General features: G+C 37.0%; 1 protein-coding gene across 9 annotated transcripts in view; it reads left to right on the top strand.

Moving 5' to 3' along the window:
* Window positions 1-24,137, top strand: part of SUPT3H (SPT3 homolog, SAGA and STAGA complex component) — a 282,301-nt gene that overhangs the window by 208,122 nt on the left and 50,042 nt on the right. For all 9 annotated transcript variants that reach the window (XM_030037308.2, XM_030037306.2, XM_030037305.2 and 6 more), the window contains 5 exons: window positions 12,822-12,897; window positions 15,585-15,697; window positions 16,304-16,411; window positions 16,892-17,080; window positions 19,363-19,473. In XM_030037308.2, the coding sequence (XP_029893168.1) occupies window positions 12,822-12,897; window positions 15,585-15,697; window positions 16,304-16,411; window positions 16,892-17,080; window positions 19,363-19,473 (597 nt within the window). The remainder of the gene's footprint in view (window positions 1-12,821; window positions 12,898-15,584; window positions 15,698-16,303; window positions 16,412-16,891; window positions 17,081-19,362; window positions 19,474-24,137) is intronic.

Here is a 24,137-nt window from a genome sequence, read left to right as displayed (position 1 = left end):
AGAAGATGAAGACTCTTCACCACTTTACAAGTGAAGGGAGTGTGTAACAAAGGCTGTAGAAGTCTGAAATTTCAGCTGAACATATTACTTTCATGGCATGTTTTACACTAAAAAACTTAAAAATATTTCACAAAAAATGTTTCTTCTAATTTGTTGTTTTAAATTCTATATTACTTAAGCAAATATTTAAATATTATATTAGCTTTTCTGCATACTTGACATGAATATAATTCTACCTTCCTGCCAAGTATGTCAAAGCCCAAATTCACTTTCATTTGCCAGGGTAAATGTTTATTTTGTTTTCCCACATAATGTGCTCTTTAAAGTGTCACCAGGATACCAAATCTGATTGCTTTTTAATAGACACACGGTGGGGTTTTTTTGCTTTCCTTAGGAAACAGGATAAACTATCAGTAAAGCTCATGGTAATGAATCTATATACAGTAGATGCTCTTTGCTTTCCATCCCCTCATGTCAGGATAGAGAAAAAAAAAAAAAGAAAAAGAAAATCTCGTCAAAACTATTGTAATGGTACCTCAATTTTATAAATGCATGAAGGGTCTACAGTGGTAACGGGCGTTGGGGGGCAATCAGTGCTGCAGAGCAAGAGACCAGGATACGTAGGACCTGTTTCTTCTGTTAAAGGTAAACTATGATGACTCGACAAGGCTCCCCAAAACAACTTTGTTTTGCCGTGAAATGGCTGAGTTTATTTAAGATATGATTCATTGGAAAGTCTCTATTAAGAAACTGTGGTTTCACTAGTACAGAACGTCTACATTTCAGATACTAGAAGCTGCCAGCATATGCTTGCGTAGTTTTTCACAAGTCAGTAAGTTTCAGTTGGACTTTCAGCCTTGAAAGTCTCGAAGTATTCCTCCGATCTTAACCAAACTAACAAAATCTGGCAAATTTTGTTCATAAATTAAAATTTTGAATTTTCTGCTTTTAAATGCTATATCATTAACGTTTCATCTGAAAGGTTCAGTTCTACTTATGCAAAATGAAATGTAACTGGTTTAAGTATTACTGTGAAAGTTTTACACAATTAAAAAAATACATTTTTTGAGATTTCCCTTTTTTTTCTGGAGAAGGGAATGGGAATGTTCTCTTATTAGAGAACTCCTATAGTGGCTTTGGATGGTGGTGATTGTTTTGAATTAATGACAGCATATGTTTCTTTGGTTTTATGTAAATGCTTAATAATTTTGTGGTATATTTATCAATAGGCATAGTGTAAGGAACTAACTAAATAAATTGTTCCAAATTAGCTGTTGGTCCAAATTAACTTAATTCCAAATGCTAAATCATTTTGTTAAATCCCAGAATCTTCATGTTTTCCTTTTCCTCTCTAACATTAGAAAGAGAAAAGAGAAAGTAGAGGAGAAAAGTGTTTGCCAATTAAACAAACTGCCTTTAGGAAAATAGTCTTTTTATGATTCTATTTCTCATGTATACAGTGGAGATATTGCTCACAAGGCTACTATGAAGCTAAATTTGCTCATATTTGAAGAAATTAAGAAACAATAATGAATAGCAGCATGGAAAATTTTGCATAGTTAAATCAAGTGTCAAATATTCACACTGGGCCAAATTCTGTTCTCAGTGTCATGAATGAAGTCCCAGTGGAAAAAAAATATCCTAATGCTTTTGTTCAAAGCCTTTCAATTCAGACAGTGATTTTTAGGGTCTCCTCACTCTTCATACCTGGGCACATTGTGCAGTTTTGATTTTGCTTTTTTCTCCCCCAGCCTGTGCAAGCTGGGTATCCACGGCTAGCGTGCATCATGGCATCACCACGCACAAACTTTGCACTGGTTTAGTATCAGTGCAGATAACGCCGTAAGCTTTGCAACAATTGTGAAATGACCCTTAAAACGTGTTTAATTCAGCCTTTGTTTGCACTCAGTCATGCTCAGATGGCAAATTAATAGCAGAACGCAGGTAGGAGCTTTGAATATTGAAGTTCTGTTCTTTTTCTGAGCGGGAAGCCTGGGCTATTCAAGAGGCAGCAGGCAGCCAAATTCAGCCTGGGGGGCTGGGGGACACATCTCTCTTATCAATTATTTTGATCTTAAAGAGAAATGTACTCTGTCTTTATAAAAACACATGCAGATTATATGTAATGCATGCTGGTCACTGTTTTTCTGAGGGAAACATTTCCTTTTTAACTCAATGTGTGACTCACTTTTTCTCTGAATTTCATGATGTGATTTTTATCTGGAGTTCCATGTCTTGCAATTATCAAATTAGAAGGCCTTTTCCAAAAGAATAAAAAACTAACCACAGAATTAGACTCAGTGGCGTAAATGCCACAAGTTGAATGTGAAATGTCTATATGCACACTTCTTGTGTTAAGGAAGCAAGAATACATTTTTGAATACCGGTCTGTATTGTTGTTCTTTGATTATAGTGAACAGAAAAAGTTTTCTAACAGAAGTTAATTCAAGTAACTGCACTCTACTGTCACATGCCAAGGAGAGCACATCTACATACATGTAGTACCACCTATTTTAATTTTAATTAATTCTAATTAATTAATTTTAATACTTTCCTTATAGATATTCATGAATACACTTCTTACGCAAATTCATCATAAAAGTTGCCAGATTTAGATTTGTCGTGAAAAATGGCTAGGTTAAATTGTTTTACTCATTTTTGTATTTAGTAAGTTACATGAATTAATGAATTAGTGGCCTTCCTTTCAAAAACCAGATCAGCGTCTCGTGCTAGGTGCATGCTGTAGTTTATAATCTCCCAGTTTGCATTCACAAAGTGTCTGTATGGCTGAAGGGTGAAGTTCTCAGCTGGCAACCAGACATCTATTTCTATCAGTCATCTGCATTCCTGTGTCTACAGGGAGAAGGGCACATCCAGAAGCGACACATTCTCTTTCCACACCTGCAATAGGTGTGATCAGCTGATAGAAGTGCCTCTCTTTTCCCATCGATTATAAAGGGTGACTAGATTACACTAAAAGACCCAACGTTGTATGAGGTGGGTCCTAGCCCAAGAGGCAATGCTGTAATACCTTTATGAAAGAACCCAGCCAGCGCAGCAGCAGCTGGAGTTCTCTCTAGAGCCATACTGGCCTCTTTTCATTCCAAAATATCTTTATATAGAGAGTTTAAATCGGATCTCTAACCTGCATGTGGGAGCATATAGAGAAAAGGCTCTTTTAGGATCTGTGTCCCATTTTGAGACCCCATTTTTCTGCTTTCCTTTGACAAGAGGGTGACAACCATCTATACTAGGTGCAACCTTAAGTTAGGACAGATGTTTGTACGGTGAGATCCTACAGCTATTGAAGTTGATGGAGGCTTTACTGGGGACACTACAGAACGGGGATTTCATCGATAAGTTGTAAGACCAAATTCAAACTTATGAAATGGATTGCTATAATGCACACCAAATTCCTTGTGCATATAGCAAAAATTTTGTGTCTTGAATTCCTTATTTGTGCATGTACGTTCTGCCATTATTTGGAAGTCGGGCTTTTTTTTTAAAAATAATTTTTCAAGAAGCAATGTAACTGAAAAAACCATTTTTTAATTATAAAACTTTTTCATTCCACTCTGATTGAAAGAGCATCACTGGGCAAGGGTGCCTGCATGGATATGCCTATAGCATTGCCGTACTTGTGAATCTCCTGTGCAGAATGGTAATTTCTTGTGCAGGATTGTGATATCCCAAAGAATGGCAGATATTGTGAGAATTGGCTGGTCTACTGGGAATGAATATAAGACAAGTCTGTTTTATTAAGGGTAAGGGAAAAGATGGAATTTTAATATTTACAAATAAGATAACAGGAGTAAAATGAATATGTATTGTTCATATGGTCTGAAACTTATTCAAGTTTCTCCTAGTCAAAATTTTCCTTAATCTTCTTATGTGCCTCCTTTTAACTGTGGAGCTCCAGAGGATTATTCAGGAGGGCATTTCACAATGTCTGTCAGCAGGCCTGATTCACAAGGAATTACAGAGATATGCCCTACAGGTTAATGAATTTTATCACAGGTATTGCTTACTAGTATGTACCTTGGGTTCACTTTGCTTTCCTTTCTTTTCAACATAAAGAGTGTAAGAACAGTGCTCTTGAGGAATTCCTCCTTCTTCGTTTCTCATTTAACATTACCAAAACTCTCAAATGTATTTTTAGAAGCATATATTGATGCTGGCTATTACCAGGACAAAGTTTTGCAATGCAAATTTTTTAAATTAGGTTTGTTCTCTTACTTGCATTTACCAGTTAAAGCCAGTGAATGAGAGGGCTGGTCCCTAGCTGTTCCCAGACTTACCTACTGTTCAGTTTAACTAGCTTTACTGGATTCATTGCTTAACAAGCCGTGGCTGTAAAGCGAATGCTTCTGGACATATTGTAGTTGGGTGAATAGATAGAATATGCCTGGGAATTGAGCTTCACTGAAGCCGATTATGTCTAGGATTGATCTCCTGGTGAACTTTGAGTTGAAACGGCCCCCTCACCTTACGCCGTTCCATTTGGCTAAGTAGGAGCAGAACTGGATCCTCCCGTCCTCTCCTACACCCAGGACGGTGAGCGAGTGTGCGAGCCGTGCTGTGCCTGTACCGCTCCGAGCCAGCCTCCCTCCAAGGCCATAAACAGCCTTTGAGCAAAGAACGTGCCTGGCCCCAAACGGCACGTCAGCCTGGCACGGAGGGATGTCAGTGGAGTGGAAGGAGTGCAGTTTCAGGGAGGCAGATTATTTGTAAGGCAACTCTGCGGTTATTCGGTGCTGAATTACCTATCCTGGATGCAAGTGGCTGCACCTAAATTGGCTTCAAAACCAAGCTATCTGCAAATAACGATGGGGAAAATATTATGAGGGTGAGAGGTACTTGAGGATTTTTTGAGATGACACATAATATAATAACAACAAGAAATTTGCATAGAATCCAATATAAATATTAAGTAAATGCACATTTCTAAGCTGTCTGTCCTTTTACTTATCCATCTATCCATATCTCTAGTCACAGAGCTAAAAGAAATATTTTAAAAATTTCTCTCGGCTTACAATATTTTCCTTTTGCTAACAAGTGAGCCTCTGTATTTATTGTATTATCCTTCAATAGAGTGCGATGGCTGATTTTGACTGCAAATAAGAGAAAAAATGTAAAACTCATTATGCAAAAGGGACTGTTCTGCTGTTCATATCTCCCAGACAATGAGTGATGCCTGTTTTGATGACTGAAAGCTTTACATGTGAGATGCTAGAGCTGTTTATATTAACCTCATCTATGAATTGATACAGAGTCGGGATAAGTGTTAAGAAGAATGCTATCCAGAAGAGATGAAGGTATCCTAATATTAACCTGCTATGTAAAGTTTTTGATGTACAGCCAGGTGGAAACCACAGAAAGGTGTTAGAGTGGCCTCAACCAGAAAAGTGAGGGAAGGTCAGTCATCTTAATATATTAATAAATCCCACATAACTTTTTAAGTTTGGTAGCATAGTTTATCCAAAATTATTTTATGTTTTTTGGAAAGCACTGGTAGAAGATAGCCATAAATTTAACACATAGTTTTACAAAATTCATGATGATACTTATTACAGCAGAAAAAAATATTTTCCTGTAGAAATCAAAGGTATTCCATGAAATGGAAATGTTTTGTTTGTGGGTTCCAGCTCCACATTTCAGACTAGCAGTAATAAATTTAGACAAGGAATTTGGATGTGATATGGAGCTGGTTCAAATAAATACAGTATGTGTAGATTTTGCATATGTTCGAGGGCAAAGTATTACGGGGGCAGTGAGTCCCTATCAGGAGGTCAGTTTTATTTATTCCTTAAGCAGTGAGATCATGACTGCTGGGAATTAATCCATTCATTTTGTTATTGTCTGTGCAATTTCATTTGCTTGCTTGCTTCAGAATTCCCTTGAAATTTTTACATAATCTTTAATAGTCTTTCCAGCTCTTTTCCCCCTGCTTATCTGCACATACTTTGTTAGATTACGTTTTACATGCTTTGAGGAAGATGAATGGAGTTAACACACACCCGGGGTACAAAGCCGCCTTTGTATATAGTTGCATTGCTTTGAGATCAGAGCAGGAACCAAATCTGCTGAGTCATTCTTTGGTCTTGGCTCTTGCTTAGCCCTAAAATGGAAGTTGCTCTCTTGGTGATGGTGTTCTTCACTCATCACTGCAGGATTCATCTTGCTTTTCTGAGGATGTCTGCACTGTGGACATGTAGACCTAAGACAGTATCCCTAGGGCTCCATTGCAGATGTCCACAGTTGATGAACTTCAGAAAAATTCATAGATGTGATTCATCTGACGTATTTTAAACATCTAGTTTAGAATGAAGTTGCTCTCTAAAAGTGTCTAGTATCTTTTTTACTATAGAGGGACTTTAGGTGACTGATTAGGATACTACAGATGTCTAAGTTGTTCATGTGAATCCCATCTTTTAGCTCTGGACAGAAAATCACCGATTTTCTATAATGAAAAATCATAATTTAAAAAAAAAAGTATTTTAATTAATATTTGTCGTCTTCCACAGCTTCCTTTCATGTCATATACAGTTGTAGATCCTTAACATCTGTGTAACAGTTAAGATTTTTAAGGTTCTTAAGGTCTTAAACTCTGTTTATTGGGGGGAATGGGGTTAATAATATTGTAGAGAAAAGAGCAAAACTATTTTTACTATTTATAACTGTGAAAATACATTAAAATTGGGATCACCTTGGTCTGCCAGAAAAAGACCTCATGTTTTCTTCTAATATTGCGAATTTTGTACTAAACATATGAGCACTCAAAACCAGTATTACATCAAAAGCCTCAAGTTTGCTATGCAGACTTGTTCAGATTAATGGTTACTGCAGAATGTATGGTATGTTCTATAAGAGGTGGGTAAAAATGATAAAAATTCCCTGTATGTCTGTACTTTATAGCCAAATCAAGTATTACATTACAAAAGCTATTGATCTTTCCCCAAGTGGCATTTTTATTTTCTGTATAAAACTCTGAGTAAGCTTAATCTTTGAAAATGCTTACTCTTAAAACCCTTTTTTTCTTTGCTTACCAATTCAAGTGATTCTCAGAAGAGTAAGTACATTTTTCCTTTATGTTAAAAAAAAAAAAAAAATTCAGATAGTGATAATCCGTAGATAATTTTGAGGTACAGAAGACTAAAAATGTGTTTTCAGCATATTTTGTAAACGCTTCAATATTGAGCTACCTTGTGCTTTATTTCTCAAACGATTTTTTTTTTTTTTTTTTTTTAACTGAGGTAGTTTTTGACCTACAACCCTAGAGCTGTCAGGTACAGCATACAGTGCTCTGTTATTCTCTAGTCTAAATAAAAAAAATATATATACTTAGCATACTCTTTTAGTAATATCAGCCATTGCAGGGCAACTTTGTTTTCTCCCTAGGGTAGTCACCTAGCTCCTTTGAAGCGTGATAGGTATACACTGATGAGGTCTTTAGCAAAGGAAATCAGGAAATCATGCCACAAGATGAATATGCATGCAGTTTGGGAAGCCAGCATCTTCATCATTAACATTGTTGCCAAACACAGAGGTGTCCAGCCATGCTGCATAGGTTTTTCAAATGTTCCAGCTTAGCAGCTACTCGGCACATTTCCTTCAAATACGAAATAGTTGGTAAGCAAGTTAACATTTGGCCTCTTGCCTTCCCCCCACACAAAGAGCTTTATATGTCAAGTGTGAAAGCTTTAAAATGGAATCAAAATAAGATTGTTTTTCATCCTGGATGGTAGGTGACAACATGCAACTCTGTACCTTTTCTTTCCTTTCCATTTTTAGTCTTCCTTTTTAGTTCTTCATGCTGAAAGAAAGATATAATGCAACACATTTTTGGAAGACGAAGCATACGTTTACTGTGCCAGGTCCTATCTACTGCATCCTTCAGCATGTTCCAAGGAAAGCATGCAAAGTATTTTAACTCTGCTGTACACCACATAACTCAGCTTCTTAACTGCTTAGAGGGACTAGTACTGCTATAGAGGGAGTAAAAACTATATATTTTTAATTCTTTTGATAAATCAGTGGGGTAGTGTCATTGATGTCATTTATTGTATCTGGTTTCAAGCTGAGATTGCTTCAAGGTGGCATGTCGTTAGGGGTTTCAATGTTTCTTCAGGTAGGAAAGATTCCCAGCAAACTTGCTTTCGTACTGATGGAAGAGGACTTCGGTCCTGTTGGAGTGACTTGCTACTCCTTCCAAGAACAGAATTTGGAAAATTTCACTCGTATAAAGTTGAAGTAGTTTCTTAGTTAAAACATCCTGTATCATTTCTTGTTTTCAAGAAACAAATAGTTCAAAAATAAAGACTATGAGAAAGAGCAAGTGGGTATTCTGTAGACTTAAAAGAAAGCATTACTTACAGGTCATAGCATTTTCAAAAACTTTCTGTGACTTCCCCAACATTGAATGACATTTCCTTTAAACTCTTTTGGCCTGGAGTAACACCGTGTTCACTGCAATGTGCTCACTCTTTTTTCTCTCTTTTTATCCCATTTTATTGATTCATTTTGAGTTTATAAAATATACTTTAGAAATGTAGAGATAAGGGAACATAAAATTTTTTCAAAGCAGGGATGATGCAAGAGAAAATAATTGCTGTTTATAATCTTGAGAAGTGAAGAGGAAAGATGATCTACTGTTGTCTTCTGCTTTGGTGTTTCTTTAAAGATGGTATACCAATGCTATCCATCTCTTTATTTCTCCTACATTTGCTGGTTATTTATAGACTATTCTAAAACTGGTAGGTCTTATGGAATGGCTATCCTTATCCCTTGAATTGTGAGTTCCCATGCTGTGATGTGGGGGTTTTTTGTTAAAGTGTATTGGGAAGAAAATATAGTCCAGTTATTTATGATAAAAGCTATTTTATTTGGTGGTGGTTTAGAGCATCACTCTAGAATCCACCTTTAAGAAAGACTCCTTTTAGAGAGGAGAACTGAAGGGAGAAAGCAATTTTATTTCACAGATATGTAGGTAATTTTACTACATAAAAAATATTCATACAGAGAAAAAATACGTGTAAGTATTCGTTTAGTATATAAGAACAAAATTAAGTACCGTGTTTAGACAACTACTGTAGACAATTTCTAGAGGGAAATGAAGTCCCTATTGGAAAAATCCCTCAGCAACAGCTTTCTTTTAATAAACCTTTGATTAGTATTTTTTTGTTTCACTTACTATAAAAAAACTTTCGATGTTTTGATAGTGAACATACTGTGAGGCATATTGACTAGCCTTTGACAGCATGCATTTTCAGAGTTTTATAGTCTATTTGCTGAGAGTTGCCATTGCTAAATCATTTAATTTAACATAACTGCTCTTGGGATTAATCTGTTCTTGCAGTTTCCATATTATCATGTTAGCATTTCATATAATTTTGCTTTCCTATGCCTGCCTTGTTGTTGCAAAGGGGTTTAAATCTCTGGGACTGCTGGATGTGAAGGGTAATAGCCAATGGCTTGACATATAGGTGGCAACAGGTGAAAACTGAATATCCAGGGGATTGATACTGGGGCCCACATTGTTCAATATTTTCATCAACAACATGGACATAAATGTGGGCAAAGATACAAAATGCAAATTCTGCAAATCTGTTGATGATAGTAAATGAAGAGTGGCTGGCACACTGGTTGATGGAGCTTCAGTCCAGACGGGTCTTGAAAACCGTGAGAGCTGAACCAAGAGAAACTTCACTGAGTTTCTGCATCCGGGACAGGGTGACCCCATGCATCAGTACAGGCTGGATGCCAACTGTCTGGGTAGCAACCCTTCTGGGAAGAACCTGGGGGACGGGTAATGAACATCAAGTTGAACATGAGTCAACCGTTCGGTCTCATCATATTAAAGCAAAACTCACAGTTTTGCAGAAATGTGGCTGGCAGACTGAAGGAAGTTGTCATGCCCTTCTACTTGGTGCTGTTGAGCCAAATCTGGAACACTACATCCAGGTTTGGGTCCTTCAGTTCCACGGAAATGCTGAGAAACTGGAAAGGTTTAGCTGAAAGGTACTGAGAGCTGAGGGCCCTGGAGCACGTGACCTCTCAGAAGAGGCTGAGAGAGATTACTTAGTTTTACCTAACCTGAAGAAGAGGAGGCTAAAAGGTGGTTAGACAGCAGCCTACAACTGCTGAAGGACAGTAACAAAAATGATAGAGCCAAAGTTTTCTTAGTATTGCTGGGTAGGATAAAGAAGGTCATCAGCCACAAATGCTTGGCAGGTTCAAGTAGGACATTAGAAACCTTTTTGACTAGTGCAACACTGGGGCAGGTTACCCAGAGGAGACAAAATCTCTGTCCTTGGAGGTTTTCAAGACTTAGCTAGAGAAAACCATAGCTGACTTCATCTAGTGTTGGCGATAGTCCTCTTTTAAGATGGAGCTTGGGCTAGAGAACTCCAGAGGAAGGGTTGTTGGAGGGGGATCTCAAGCAACAGTTCTGCAAGCCTGCACACTTCCATGTGTAAAATTTCAAGAAAATTTTGTCATATTTAGAGAAGCACAGTCTATTTGTTTACCCACCTAAAGTTAAATTATTTCAGTATTACCTGGGTGTGCCCAACTAGTAATTTCTGACTGGCAAACAAAGACACAAATGATTGCAGAATTTAAACTATATTGCATAAAAAGTTAGCTTTTTTAATTATTTGAAGAAGTTATTTCTTAATATGTGAAAAAATTAAACCCAAATTATATGCCTTTCTAAAACATACAGTGAAATCACACAGGAAATTCTAGGACTGCCATTTCTAGAATGTACTGTGTGAGAAGTGTCCTGTACTATGCAGAAGTTCAGATGATCCTGGTGGTGCCTTCTGTCTTCAAAAGTATGACTGAATTAATTCAGAGGCAAAACAGATCTCTGGTATGATTATGGTAGGTGAGGATTGAAGTTACGGCATGTATTGTGGCAATTATTTTTAAATGATACAAAATCAGTCTAGACTTAATGTCTTGATGGAATAGATTGACTGAAAATTTTTACTTATCTGAAATGGCAGCTCTACAAAATGTAGTCAAGATGCCAGCAACACGCATGGGAGAAGAACTGAAAAATGCTTAAGTAGAACATTTTCTATCCTGGTGATTAAAAGTCAAAATACAGTAGAAACGATTGACTGGGTAGAGAAGAAATGAAAGAAGGAATATCCAGGTATGCTCCTGGACAGCTGGTGGTTCAGTTCACAACTAAATTGAACAAGTTGTCAACAAGATCTCATAATTGATGGAGGACTGTCATAGAAGAGTGACATAAAAGGCAGAGAATAGAGGAAGAAACTGTATTTGAAGTACTGATTGATTTCTTCTTTTTTTTTTTTTTTGTTTTTTTTGTTTTTTTTGTTTTTCTGATTTGAGAAACTGCTAAGACCAAATGCTGGTTGTATAGCCTGTCTCCAAATACTCTTATCAACAGCCCTTTTGTTTTCCATTAAATCTGATTAAAGAACTCCGCAATTTTGATTTCACTAGGTGTAGAAGTGCTTGAGGAGTCACAGCAAAATATGTGTGTGTGTGTGTGTGTGCGCGTGTGTGTTTTCTTTCTTTGTTTTTGTCTTTAATGTGGACACGCCTGTACTTTACCACCTTTGTGCATGGTTTCTTGAGCTGTGTGGACTCACTGCAGAAGTAAAGCCTTGGTGCCATCAGCCACTCCTGATACCGCTTTGTATCCTTAGTTATAGTTCTGTTCTTACCAGGTGTAATGATTTATTCATTGAGTTATTGTTTGGAAGATAGTTATATTCCTTTCCTTGATGTTGAACACAATCTACTTTCTTTGTTTGAGAGGCTTGAGTAAGCTGTCTGCTTCTGAAGAGGATAATTGTTCTCTTTAATCTAACTACTGCTTCCTGCCTCCAATACTTGAAGGATTTAATCTTTTCTAGAGATCAGACCCCTACCTGGTGAAAATCACCCGTGCACTGTTGAAGTAAATAAAACTCAAACACGTGCTCAAACCTAACCGTGAACTTCAGTGCTGCTTCAACCATGATTCAATTGTGGCATAGTATATATGTGGAGGGAAGGGTGTGCATAATATTTATGGTTTCATACTTTGATTTTTTTGAGATAGAATCTTTTGGTTTACACTGGACTCTGTGTGAAATACATTCTTAAATCCAGCTGTGAACATTTTAAGGGGTTTTTCTTGAATGAGCTCTAATTCAGTCTAATTTCCTTTCTTCTTCTGTAGGTGTTCAGGAGTATAAAAAAATCAAGCATAGATTAACAGTGAAAAAAAAAAGAAGCAGACACATTTACCACTTAATTATTACAGTATATTGAATGTTTGTGTGGGAAGGGGCACTTCATGCACCACTCTGTCTGGTACATCCTCAATGTGATGGAATTTATTCTTTTCATTCCTGCTTGTGCTCCCATTTTAAAAGCACACAGGTTCAGTTCTGCTCAGTGCAGAACACACTGGCCTCGGTCCAGGAGAACATTTTACTTGTCTGGTCATCTGTAAACATGTAGGCAGACTGCTCACGTGCTTCAGTTTAAATGTGCACCGCAGTCAGGGCAAGAGTGCTCATCACCTTTCCTAACTCAGCCCTCGTCGCTCTCGTAGGTGAGCGGTATGCAAGCAGATTTTTACAATAAGAATTGACACGCTCCTCTGGGAAGTTTAACTCATGAGACTAATAACCAATCTGTGGTTTATATTCTGCATCTTAACTTGTTCCATGCATGTTTAATTTGGGAGGGTTACTTCAAGGTTATGGCAGGGGTGCTTTGCTGCTATAATTTCTGTTGTGGAATGCTGTTCTTGTTGGAATAAGGTACATCATGTACTTCTACTCTTTTGTCAGAGAGCAGAAAGACAAACACGAATGATGGACTCCGTCCAGTATGCAGAATTTTGTGAAAGTCGGCAGTTGAGTTTTTGTAAGTATTATAATGGCTGAACTGTATTAAGATGTTTGATTATTATTTCATGTAATAGAGAACACAGCAGAACCTCGTGTTTTTTGAAAGCACTTTTGTTTCATCCGCAACAACAAAACTTTAAATTCTTTGTCTGCATAACTCCTGGGAACAGTTAATTTAGCAGTTTCAGGCTGTCAGGCAGAGTATTTTTTTTGAATATTTACCAGGCTTTATATATGCTCAAATACTGTGCTGGTGGGGAAGACTGCAAAGATAGAACTGGTAAAGAGTTAATGGATTAAAACAACCATACTTGCTTGAAGTCTGTCGTGGTGGTGTTCTAGTCAGCATATTAGTAAAGTTTCATGGTTGCAGGTTTTTCGGAATGCAACTAAAATTAGAGAAGAGCAGCAAGTTTTGCTTTTATTTCCCTATCCGCAGAGACACAAAGAACTTACTAAAGTCTTTTCTATTTTAAGCTGTAAGCTCCTGCTGTGGAATTTATTCAACATTAGCCAAATTCATCAGTATACGCCATTCCAACACTAATAACATGATGACAGAATTAGGGCTTTACTAGCACTGAAAACCAACTTACTAGAAGTACTTGTGGGCCACAACTATAATGAGCTGTAAATTAATGGGCTTGATCATGTAGCAAAACATCATTACAGAAGCGGTTAAGTGATGACTAAGGTTTTAGGTCAAATGTCAGAGAAAGTGAGGTGAAGGAGCCAGTAAAAATCATGACAAAACAGCACATGATCCTACAAGACAGGCTTGAACACAATGGTGTCTTTAAATGAGAGACCTTATCTTGTTCTTCCTTTTAAATTCGAAGAAAGAGTGATTCATTTATGGCAAATAAATGACACATTTGAAATACTGTTCTGTATCAGCAAATGTAGAAAAACATGTTTTGTAAGCATTTCTTCTCCTAATTCAATATGTTTTGTAAGCTGAGTTATAATTTGGCATCACACATCTGTGAGCCATTAGCTAAATGATACTTCAGATTAGGGTGACTTCAGGAAATGAGAGGTTTGTGATAAAGTCATTTTTTAAATCCAAAAATTATCATCTGGAGACAGAACAAATAGAAATCTTAAATTTGTGAAATAAAATGGAATGTTGCTGACCAGGGGATTGTGATCTATAAAAATAATCTCAATGGTATTTTCACAGTGTTTACAAATGACCATGTCTATGCAGTTCTTTTTCACTGGCATTTAATGTCATTAAAGAATAAGAGAATTACAGTGCTTAGAAAATAGTAGCAAGAAAGACTCATGCACAAATTCAACTGCATGATATGAACTCAACTAGATAGAACATACTAAAGGCCATGCAGAACATTTGTTCAAAACTAATGCAAAGGCTATTTTTTTTACTTATTTTCTTATATTTTAGTAAAAATTGAATGTATTGCTATGTTTAAAGTAGTAAACCTTTCTACCGTTGTATAAAGCCATGATAACTGTCCCAAGAGAATAAACCTGGAAGGGACTTCAAGAACCCTGTTCTAAGAATATATATTAATAATTACAGCTCCACACATTCCTGTGCACTTCTAAAGCCAGGCAAAAGAAAAGTTCCATCGAAGGATCAAGTACTACAGGATTACAAATTTAAATTCTAGGGAACATTTTGTGGTCCTGCTTTCAGCTTCACACTTCTCTTGCTTGGGTGGTTTTTTTTTTTTTGTCTTCAGTGACCCAATGTAGCCTTCTCCTTCTCATTCCCTCCTAAAAAAATAACCATTATTTACACCTATTTTCTGTTTAACACCTGACTTGTCTTTAGCTTTTTAGTCCTCTTTGAAGACTCTCTTTGAAAGAGCTATTTCAAATGATTCTCCCACTTTGTATTTACTTAATTTTGGTTGTCCTGTCTTCACAAACAGCCCTCATTAAGACCTCTACATTACTAGCTCCTTTCTGTCCAAGTCTCCACAGCTTTCTGTGATCAGCTTGTCCACCACTGACCTAAGTAAAATCATCCTTTTTTTCCTCCTTTTACTGTCTCAGCAAATACAATGTTCCCTCTCCCATATTTTTCTCTGTACTTTCTCCTAAGTGATTTAATTCATTAGCAGTGTGAAGTTCTCGTATGAATGTTTATCATTTGCAGATCTACATCTATCCTTATTTCTTTATATCCAAAGCACATTTTAAAAACACTTACCTACAAATCATTTTGGCTAGCTTGTCAGCACCTGATCCCTGTATAGTTAACACAACGACTTCCTAGTTCTGTCCTCCTTCGTCTTCTTCGCTGTTGTTAATACAGTTATATCATTTTATCTGGGCTCAGATTTGTCTTGATTTCTTCTAGTGCTTTCACTCATTCATCAAAGATGTAATGCAATCATATTGTCTCTTTTACAGTAATATATTCAAAATCAGGTTTGTCCCATCTACAGTCCTCTGAGGTAGACCCTTCCTTGTTGTGAAATCTCCCGTATGATTGATTAACTGTGTGTTTTTCTCTTTACTACATGCTGCTTATGGGTCTCCAAAATGTTGTGTATGAAATAACAGTCTTTCCCCACTAGTTCCATTTTGATAATTCCTTCCTTGGCCAATCAAATCACATTCACACTCCTTGGTTCACATTTGCAGTATTTTCTACGACGGGAAAAAATGCATTATTTTGGCCTACCTGTTGTTAACTTTTCCTTTTCCCCTTATGATTTTAACTGGCAGCAAAGAAAGCATCCAAGTTTCGTGACTGGTTGGACTGTAGCAGTATGGAAATAAAGCCAAATGCAGTTGCAATGGAGATTTTGGCCTATTTAGCGTATGAGACTGTGGCACAGGTAAGGGAGTATACTGATTGAACTCTAGTTAAACAAAATGAATTAATTACTCTTGGATGTACTTCAGCCTCAGGTGACTGTGTTGTGTGCCCCTTCAGAAGCGTGCAGGCACTACTTCAGCTAACCAAGCTAACTGGATTCCTGTCTGTCTTTCAATTTACTGTAGGATGGACGTGTACTACACCATATAGGTAGTAGAAATGTTTTGTAGTGGTTACAGAGGAGAGTGGAGTCCAGCACGAACTTTATTCAAGTCCAGACTGAAACCACATACTTCGCTATGTGACCTTTGGCAGTGTGCTGTGGCTCATTCAACCCCATTGCACAACTGGATTAAAAAGCAGGATTTCCTGGAAAACAAAACATTACCTTAGTGCCAAGCCGAGCCCTCTTGGGTAGATAAATTACTCCATATATTTACAGGAGTGGAAAAGAAAGATTCCTTAGGCTGAAATATCTCTGAATAATTTTGTTTTCAACTGAGAAACACCAAGAATAATCTGCCTCAACCCACAACTCCTCTCTCTCTTCATTGTTACGATGGCATTTGTAGTAAGTACCATGTCACTAAACCTACCTGTTTATCGGCTCTTTTTGCCCCTCCAGTTGGTGGACTTGGCCCTTTTGGTTAAGCAGGACATGGCTCCCAAAGCTGGTGACCCATTCAGTCATGCCATATCTGCCACCTTCATACAGTATCACAACTCTACTGAGGTAAATCTTGCTTTTTCACATATTAATGCATTTTATGTTTTTTTTACGTGTATTTGGTAGTTTGTTGCTTTCAAAGTAGATGTTATTGAATGTGGTGTTGATACGGGCTTCTGTTATGGAGTTTATGAACACTGAAGTTATGGATTTAGATGGAAAGACATTAAATTATAGCTCCAAATGTTAAATTCTTAGCAGCATCTTTATATTTAAATGTAAATCCTCTTTTCTTGGGTGGAAATTCCTTCTCTCTGTTTTGAAGGCTCTCTCTATTGCAGATTTGGAGATTAAAGCTGTCAACAGTAGCAAGTGCACTAAGTGCTGTATTGCATGCGTTACTATGATACAGATATTATAGTCACCTCTAGAAAGAGCAGACTGAATTCTGTATTACATCTCTTCTGACAGTAAATCTCAGAAGGCAATAATTATCTTTTTTCTGATTTGATTATATAATGGCTGTTTGACGTCTTGCTTTTATAGCCACATCTCTTAGGGCAATCTACAAGTGTGAAGACCAGCCTTGACTCTCCTGAAAACACACCACCTCCTACACCCACACCCCCAGCATCAGCAGGACAGCAACATCTTGGGAAAACCCCGTCAGGAGCCCTGGGGAATGGTGGAATTGGACAGGACTCTACCAAATCCAAACAAAGGAAAAGAAAAAAGGTATTTGGTGCACAAGGCTGAAAAAAAAAAAGAAAAAGAAACCAAAACATCTTCAGGAAGTAACATGTCTCATTTTAAATACGAATTTTAACCTATATCACCTGTTAACTACCAATGTTATTGTAGGGCCAAATGTGTGATTTGGTGTTTTTTCTATCAGAACTAGGCTAAAGCTTCTCAGTAATGCCTGCAAACTGAATTTTGTTGAGGTAACAACTGCTGCTTCTAAGATGAGCTGCTCTTCTACAGCCGCAGCGGTAGATACCACCCCAAATAATCATCCCCTTCTCTGACAGTAGCAGCTAGCATAGGTTTTGAGGTTCAGAGCATAAGCAGAGTAGGCAAAGAGACGGTTGTGATTTTTCTGCTCCCAGCAGCCTTAAGCGACTGCCTTCTTCGTCTATAACAACTTTGCCTGACCTGCTTTATTTTTATGCCAGTTGGTTGCAATCAATCTAAATATTTGTTTACTTTGCATAAAATCTGGCTGTCTTGTATTCAGAGTGTGAAATATAAATATTAGAATTCCTGTCTTCTGTTGTAGAGCCTTGGTATTCTATCTGAGAGAAATATATATACCTTAAAACCACAAGGGAAATAGATTTGATTAAATAAACTGGATAGGAAGCACTGTGTTAGTCAGTTAGGGCCTTTTTGAAAAAATGTGATGGCCATACTCATTTTGCTGCAAAGCAATGGAGCGACTTGTAATTTTCTCATGTGTGTTATTATTCTTCTAAACCACTCATTTTTCATAGAGTTATACCAGTGATTTTTACAGTGACAGGTAGAAAAAGATGTATTTTCTCCTTCTAGTGTCATCAGTGCTGTAGACACTCCTAATACATTCAACTTTCTCTCTGCCCTTTTTATACCCTGATTAGAAAGCCTTTAGTGAATCCTAAAAACCTCTCTGAAGAGTTTTGCTTTTTTGTCTTCCTTTTTTATGTTATGTTTGATTATGTTTTGCTTCTGTGGCTGATTTCCATTATAATTCCTAGGAACAAGAATTTAGCTGGAGATGTAGGTTTTGATACATTATATTTCACTAGCGCTGTGAGTTTATTTTAAATTCTTAGTGTTTGACTTAATGCCTTTTAAAATAACTATATTCTAAAAAGTGCACAGTTTTAATGAAATGTTCACATGACTTATCCAATTTGGTTAGGTATATATTGGATATAACTGAGGCATTGAGACAAACAAGTTAACTTGGTGAAGAATGTTATTCTTAGTCCATGAAGGCCCAGTCCAGCAGAAAATATTTGAGTTTCATGTTCCCTTTATGAACGTCAATCAGCAAGGGAAGAATCTGCCATCGTATTATGAATAATTCTGTGTGTACACAGGCTCCAGTGGACTCGGCACTCTTGAAAATAACGCATTTTGTAAAAAATATCCCAAATTTGAAAGCATTGGTATATATCATAAATGTGTGAGGGGACTGTGTATGTGTGTACATTAAACTTTGGTGTATAATTTAAGTTTTTGTCATTCTTAGTGCATTCACTAATCCATTTTCACGAATTTATTGCTAAACAGCCATCGTTCTGATAAGTTGTCTGAATCCTGGCAAGCAACCGTGTCTATATGGAGCCTAAACCAACATTTCAGTTTGACTAGCAAGGAGAAGAGAGTAACTTTTTCTTCTAAAATCCTGGGGTATTTTTGTAAAATCAATGGACCAGTAGCAGTGAATTCGTATTTTTCCTATTTAGGGTCCTTAATCCAAAAAGTCCTTTGAAATTTGAAAACATTCCAGTTTGAGGTAATTAAAATATTTTTGCATCACTCTAACACCATTATGTCACATGTTTCATCTTCAAATTTCAATCTGATATTACTCAATGGTGATTTTGGTGTCAAATTGCTTTCCACTTTGGGTACTTGTTCAATATTTTCCCCACCCCTTGACATCATAATGAGAGCCTGAAATGTTTTAAAAATAGTTTCTGTGGTTATTGCAGTATGACTTATATGACCCTTTCATTTGAGTTTGAACATTTTCTGCTCTTTTCAATTGCAACATACAGCAGCAGTAGGTGAAAGATTTAAGAGGACAAATATGGTGTTCTTTGGGTCTCTTAAGCAAAGTTCATGTAAAAGTCCTCTTTGATTTGTTAATAGCTTTTTTTCTCTAATGTAGTGTGTGGCAGCAATGATGTGTATCCTCAGGAAAAAAAATTGGTCCATTTTATAAAGGTTTATTTTCATACTTTATGCACTGTAGGTCTGTTGTGTGTTTTTGATTTAGTAACAATTTATGTGTTTTTCTGTTGCAGAGCACTGCAGCCTGTGGTATAGAGGCTCAAAGCGATGCCATCCAGCCCAGCCACATCAGAGAGGCCATTCGACGCTATGGCCACAAGATTGGCCCCCTTTCCCCATTCACAGTACGTAATAACAGAGTTATAAAAAGTTATATTTATAATCTTAAAGAACTTTGATTTTCAAGTGGTCAAATGAAGAAGCTTTGGAATTGTTGAGAGCAATTTGTGGTGACTGTAATTTTCTTTATAAAAGTGGCATAATTCTCTTGGGAAATAAAACTTAGTAATTTCTGTCTCTTTTTGGAAAGACAAAAAAGTTTTTTTTTTCTTTTAAATATTATTTTCTTTCAATTACAAATTATGCTTTTTTGTTAGTGCTTGAATTTTCTGTTTTTGCAAAGTTTAGGTTTACAGTTATTTTAAATTATATGTATTCCAATATGGTGAGGAGCACTTTATATTCTAAAATTAGTTGTGTGTCAGATACTGCTCCTATTGGAAGTTGAACTCTCAAGTGACACATTTACGGTTGGAGAAAGAAGAGAATGGTTTCTTTAGACAACTTTGAACCTCCACTAAAATGTAATAGAACTGAGCTTGTGGTAAAACACTGATGGGTTATGAGGTTTTGCCATCATTTTTTCTATGCAAATTGCAAATCCATTGTTCAGAGCAGCCAAATGAATGCTTTATTTAATTTTCTCAGCTGATAAAAATGTGAAAGTAGTCCGTCTCCAATGTCATAAATTGGGGTCATTTTCTTCTGATCTGCTGTTCTATGTGGCCTTGCTTACCTCAGGAAAGTACATTTATATTTAGGAAAGAGTGAATGTCAAAGAAATCATTATAGGAGAAAAAACAAAACAAAACAAAAAACACCACACTAGATCTGAGCTCCTAAAAATCAGGAAGAAATTACCATTTTTGGAGGGATTTTAGGAAAGGAAAATGATTCTGAACTTGGAGGAAATTCATCTACATCAAAATTATACAGAAGTATATGAAGACCATAAATATCAAGGAAATAGTGGGACCTGACCCCAGAAGCAAAGAACAAGAAAAATAAGAGTAAATTAGTATGTGAAGTTATAATTTTCTTAGTGTCAAAACTGATCAATGCTTTTGTAAATGGCAGTAAATATTTGGTTTATTAATGATAGTTAATATGTATTTGCAATGAATTATCTTTACATAATTTTACTTCTCTCTCTTGCCAGTCACAAATGCTAAATTAATATCATGTAAGCGTAAGATAGAATTTCTAGTCCAAAATAGAGAAGTGTCTTTAGCAGAAGTTTGCTAAGAGATGTAGCTAAGAACATGGCAATAGCTTCTGAAAGCAGAGAATATATTTCATTTTATTATGTAAAGAGCTCACATAAGCAATTACAGAGAGGTAAGTCTTCCTTCCCTGACCCTCACTGAAAGTGGTTTGGTTAATTATTAACCAAAGTTTGAAATTTCTCTGCAACCACAAGATATAATAAAATACTTGGTTTGGGTTGGGGTTTTTTATGTCCTGCAATCTTGTGAACTTCCCAAACAGTACAACTAACTGAACAGTTTAATTTGTTGACATTACCTACTGTCAATGTGGTTGATGAGATGAGCAGATCTTGTTCCCTCTAAACAAGCCAAGAACCCTACCTTTTCATATTGCCAGACTCTCACACTGTTGTATTAAAAATATTATTGCTAGGCATTTTGAAGAGTACTGCGGCAACACTGCTTTTGAATGACTTCTGCTTTCTTCTATTGCCACTGCCTTCACAATAGTTTCTTTGTGTATCTGCGTGACCTCCTAGACAGGATGACAGAACTAGGAGGAAAGGTGGCTTTACTCAATGTGCTTCTTGTGATTCTGTAGTGACACGTTAAAAACTGCAGAGAGAACTATTGAATGGGTATAATGGGTATCTGTCATTATATTCAGTGAAGTCATGCTTTCAGCTGTTTCCACCCTTAAAACTAACCTAAAGGTCACGTAGAGAAGTTAGGAATATACATTTGCACACCGTCTCTTCCATTTCTCTTAATCCTGTTGATCATTATTCCACATCAGGTCTGATTTTGTAGTCAATAGGTGCCCTGACAGAGTCTGCTGTAGGTGAGGAGGAAGGATTTTTCTGCATGCCCAGATGTTTTACACTGTTTTCTGATGGAAGTTTACCATTCATGTTAGCAGTCCTACTACAGAAGCAAGGAAAAGAATGAAGAAACAACCATTTCTGTGAGCTATATATATGTTCAATTCATCCCTAAAATGCATAGATTAGACTGAACTTCAAGTAAAAGACGTAGTTCTACATTCTTACTATAGTAACAAGAAGAAAGTGCAACTCTGCTAATGCCAAAATGCCGTAAGACTCCAGTGTAAGTTTGTGATACTTGTACAGGAAGAATGTAGAATCAGTCCTAGAAACCTAACCATGTACTTATCTATCCCGAATAACATGACGTGTTGGAACATACAGGAAATCTCATACGAGGAATAATAGGCAAAATAATCTATCCACAGTATTCAACAACAGTTTTTTTGAAAACAAGAGCATGTTACTGCTCTTGAGTGCTGACCATTGAGAAAAGATTGGGAAAAGAAAAAGGAATAACTTTAAATGCTTTCCTGTCTTCCAAAGAAATACTACATGAACTTCAGCACAGTACAGTTATTGGGGTTTAATAAATTATTTTAATTTTGTAGGCCTATGCTGTTCTGAAGTTTTCTTGGATATGTGACTGTTGAGTAGTAAGGAGGATTTACAGAAGAATTCTACCCTTGCTGTAAATTAGTAAGAAAAAATGGACAGCTCTGGCCTCTTTTTTCATTTTAAATAATTTCCATCTCATTCCAGCCATTCATACAAGGCAGAGAGCAAACATTTTCTTTTTCGTTTGGGAGATTATTTTTAATTTAGCTAGAGTTGGGTTTTGGCTTTCTGCTATGCTGCCTAGTGTGAGGCATTCAGTAGTCTCCCCGAAATTCACTATGTATCATTTTTAATGTTTATAATTTAACAACATCGGGTTTTGAAAGACTTTATCATCTGTACAAATGGATTGAGTTTAAATCAGCAGTATATCTGGAAAAATTAATAAAAATCTGGACCTGCAAAGTATCTGATAATATTTCCCCATTTAAAATTGCAAGATGTTGTAAAATCAATGTTCTCTGTATGAAAAATCCCATGCAGATGATTGCATTTTAAACCAAAACCAGACAGGAATATTCTAACTGCCCTTCATATTAAAATACAGAACTTGTCAATTCTCTTCTTTCTTTTTTTTTTTTTTCTCCCTGCGTTATATTTTTTTGTCTTCTTTTTTTTCCTCACCTTCTTATAGTTTCTCACCTCTAGTGAGCCAGGACTTCTCAGTTCTTAGACTAAAGCTAATTTCTGCACTGTCTGGAAACTCACCCTCAGTAGTGGCAAGACCCACACATAATTGCAGAGACAGATGAAGGTATAGGTATTTGACTAGATTGCCAGCTGGGAAACCATCCTTGTTTTCTCCAGATTCAACATCACACTCCAAAAATGTGAAACCCTGCTAGTTTCCTTCTCCGTTGGGTTACAGGAAGGGATCTGCCTTGCTTTAAGACTTGATTAACATGTTTTTCAGTGATGACGCATTCATTTTTGGCCCAGGTACTTTCCCATGGACACTTTAAGCTAACTCCCCAGAAAGGCCTCTGTGTTTGAGTCGCTTGCCATGGAGATTGATGTATGAGGCCTTGATTCTGCTCAACTGAATAGAATTTACTTGTTTCCTTGGCACAGTTCACAAGAGGATATGAACTGATAGGAGAGTCCTCTTCTGGTCTTGTGTTTATCCTACGAGTAAACAGCCTTCGCTGTGGTGTGTGTTGTTTGGCTTTTCCTCAGACCGCTTTTCCATTCCTCAAGGTGGTTGAGAGCAGAACAACGAGGTACACCAGATCAGAGGACCATGAGAACCTTACAGATGTAGGTATTGGCTCTAATCTTCTCTTGGTAGTAAAGTGGTGTCTTCATCAAGAAACTTCCATGTATCGGGGACTGACTTTGGGATGGATGCATTCAATATGAGGTTCACCCGTAGGTTCTACCCTGAGCACCATCAGTCGTGGTCTCATATTGAAGCTTGGTGTTGGAGGAGACAGAGTGAGTGGACCTTATAGGTTGGTTCCATACCAGGAATTTCCGAAGTCAACCTTTCCGTTTTAGATGTAAACAAGAAAGCAGTAGGTCATATCCGGGATCCCTCTCGGTTATGTTTCTCCGGTGAAACTGTCTGATGTAGATCTTGCCTTATGTTCCAGCTCCTCACGTGGGATTCAGGACGACAAGTTATCTCAGTTTTTCATATGCCGTCTCACAGCTTGGGCACCAGGTTGTTCTCAGTGTTAGGGTTCTCATCGCTTAGCTCCATTTCTTACACACTACTGCTCCAAAGGATTAAAAGAAGTGAGTTTAGTTTTTTCTACTCATTTGACTAACCTTTTTCATTCCTCAAGTCTGTCTTCTTAATAAGATGAAAGACTTTCCATGAGTAATGTTGGGGTGCAGTTGGTGGCTGTCTTTCCATATCACCCATCCTTGTGTAGGATAACACGACCGTTACATTTCTTTCTTCTAGTTAGAAAACTCATCCCCTAGCAGTTTTGGTTCAAATTTCTGAATACAGCAGGCTCTTGACAACAGCCAGTCTGTTGGTTATTACGTTGATCCATAAAAATATCCCTTCTAGTGGCTTCAAAGAGATCAGGGAAGGGTTTAGATCTTTCTGATACAGTTTTTCCATCAGAC

This window comes from Aquila chrysaetos, chromosome 15 (assembly GCF_900496995.4).
Source record: "Aquila chrysaetos chrysaetos chromosome 15, bAquChr1.4, whole genome shotgun sequence".
NCBI classification, from domain to species: Eukaryota; Metazoa; Chordata; class Aves; order Accipitriformes; family Accipitridae; genus Aquila; species Aquila chrysaetos.
The sequence above is the reverse complement of the archived record's forward strand: the minus strand, read 5'-3'. Positions and strand labels throughout refer to the sequence as shown.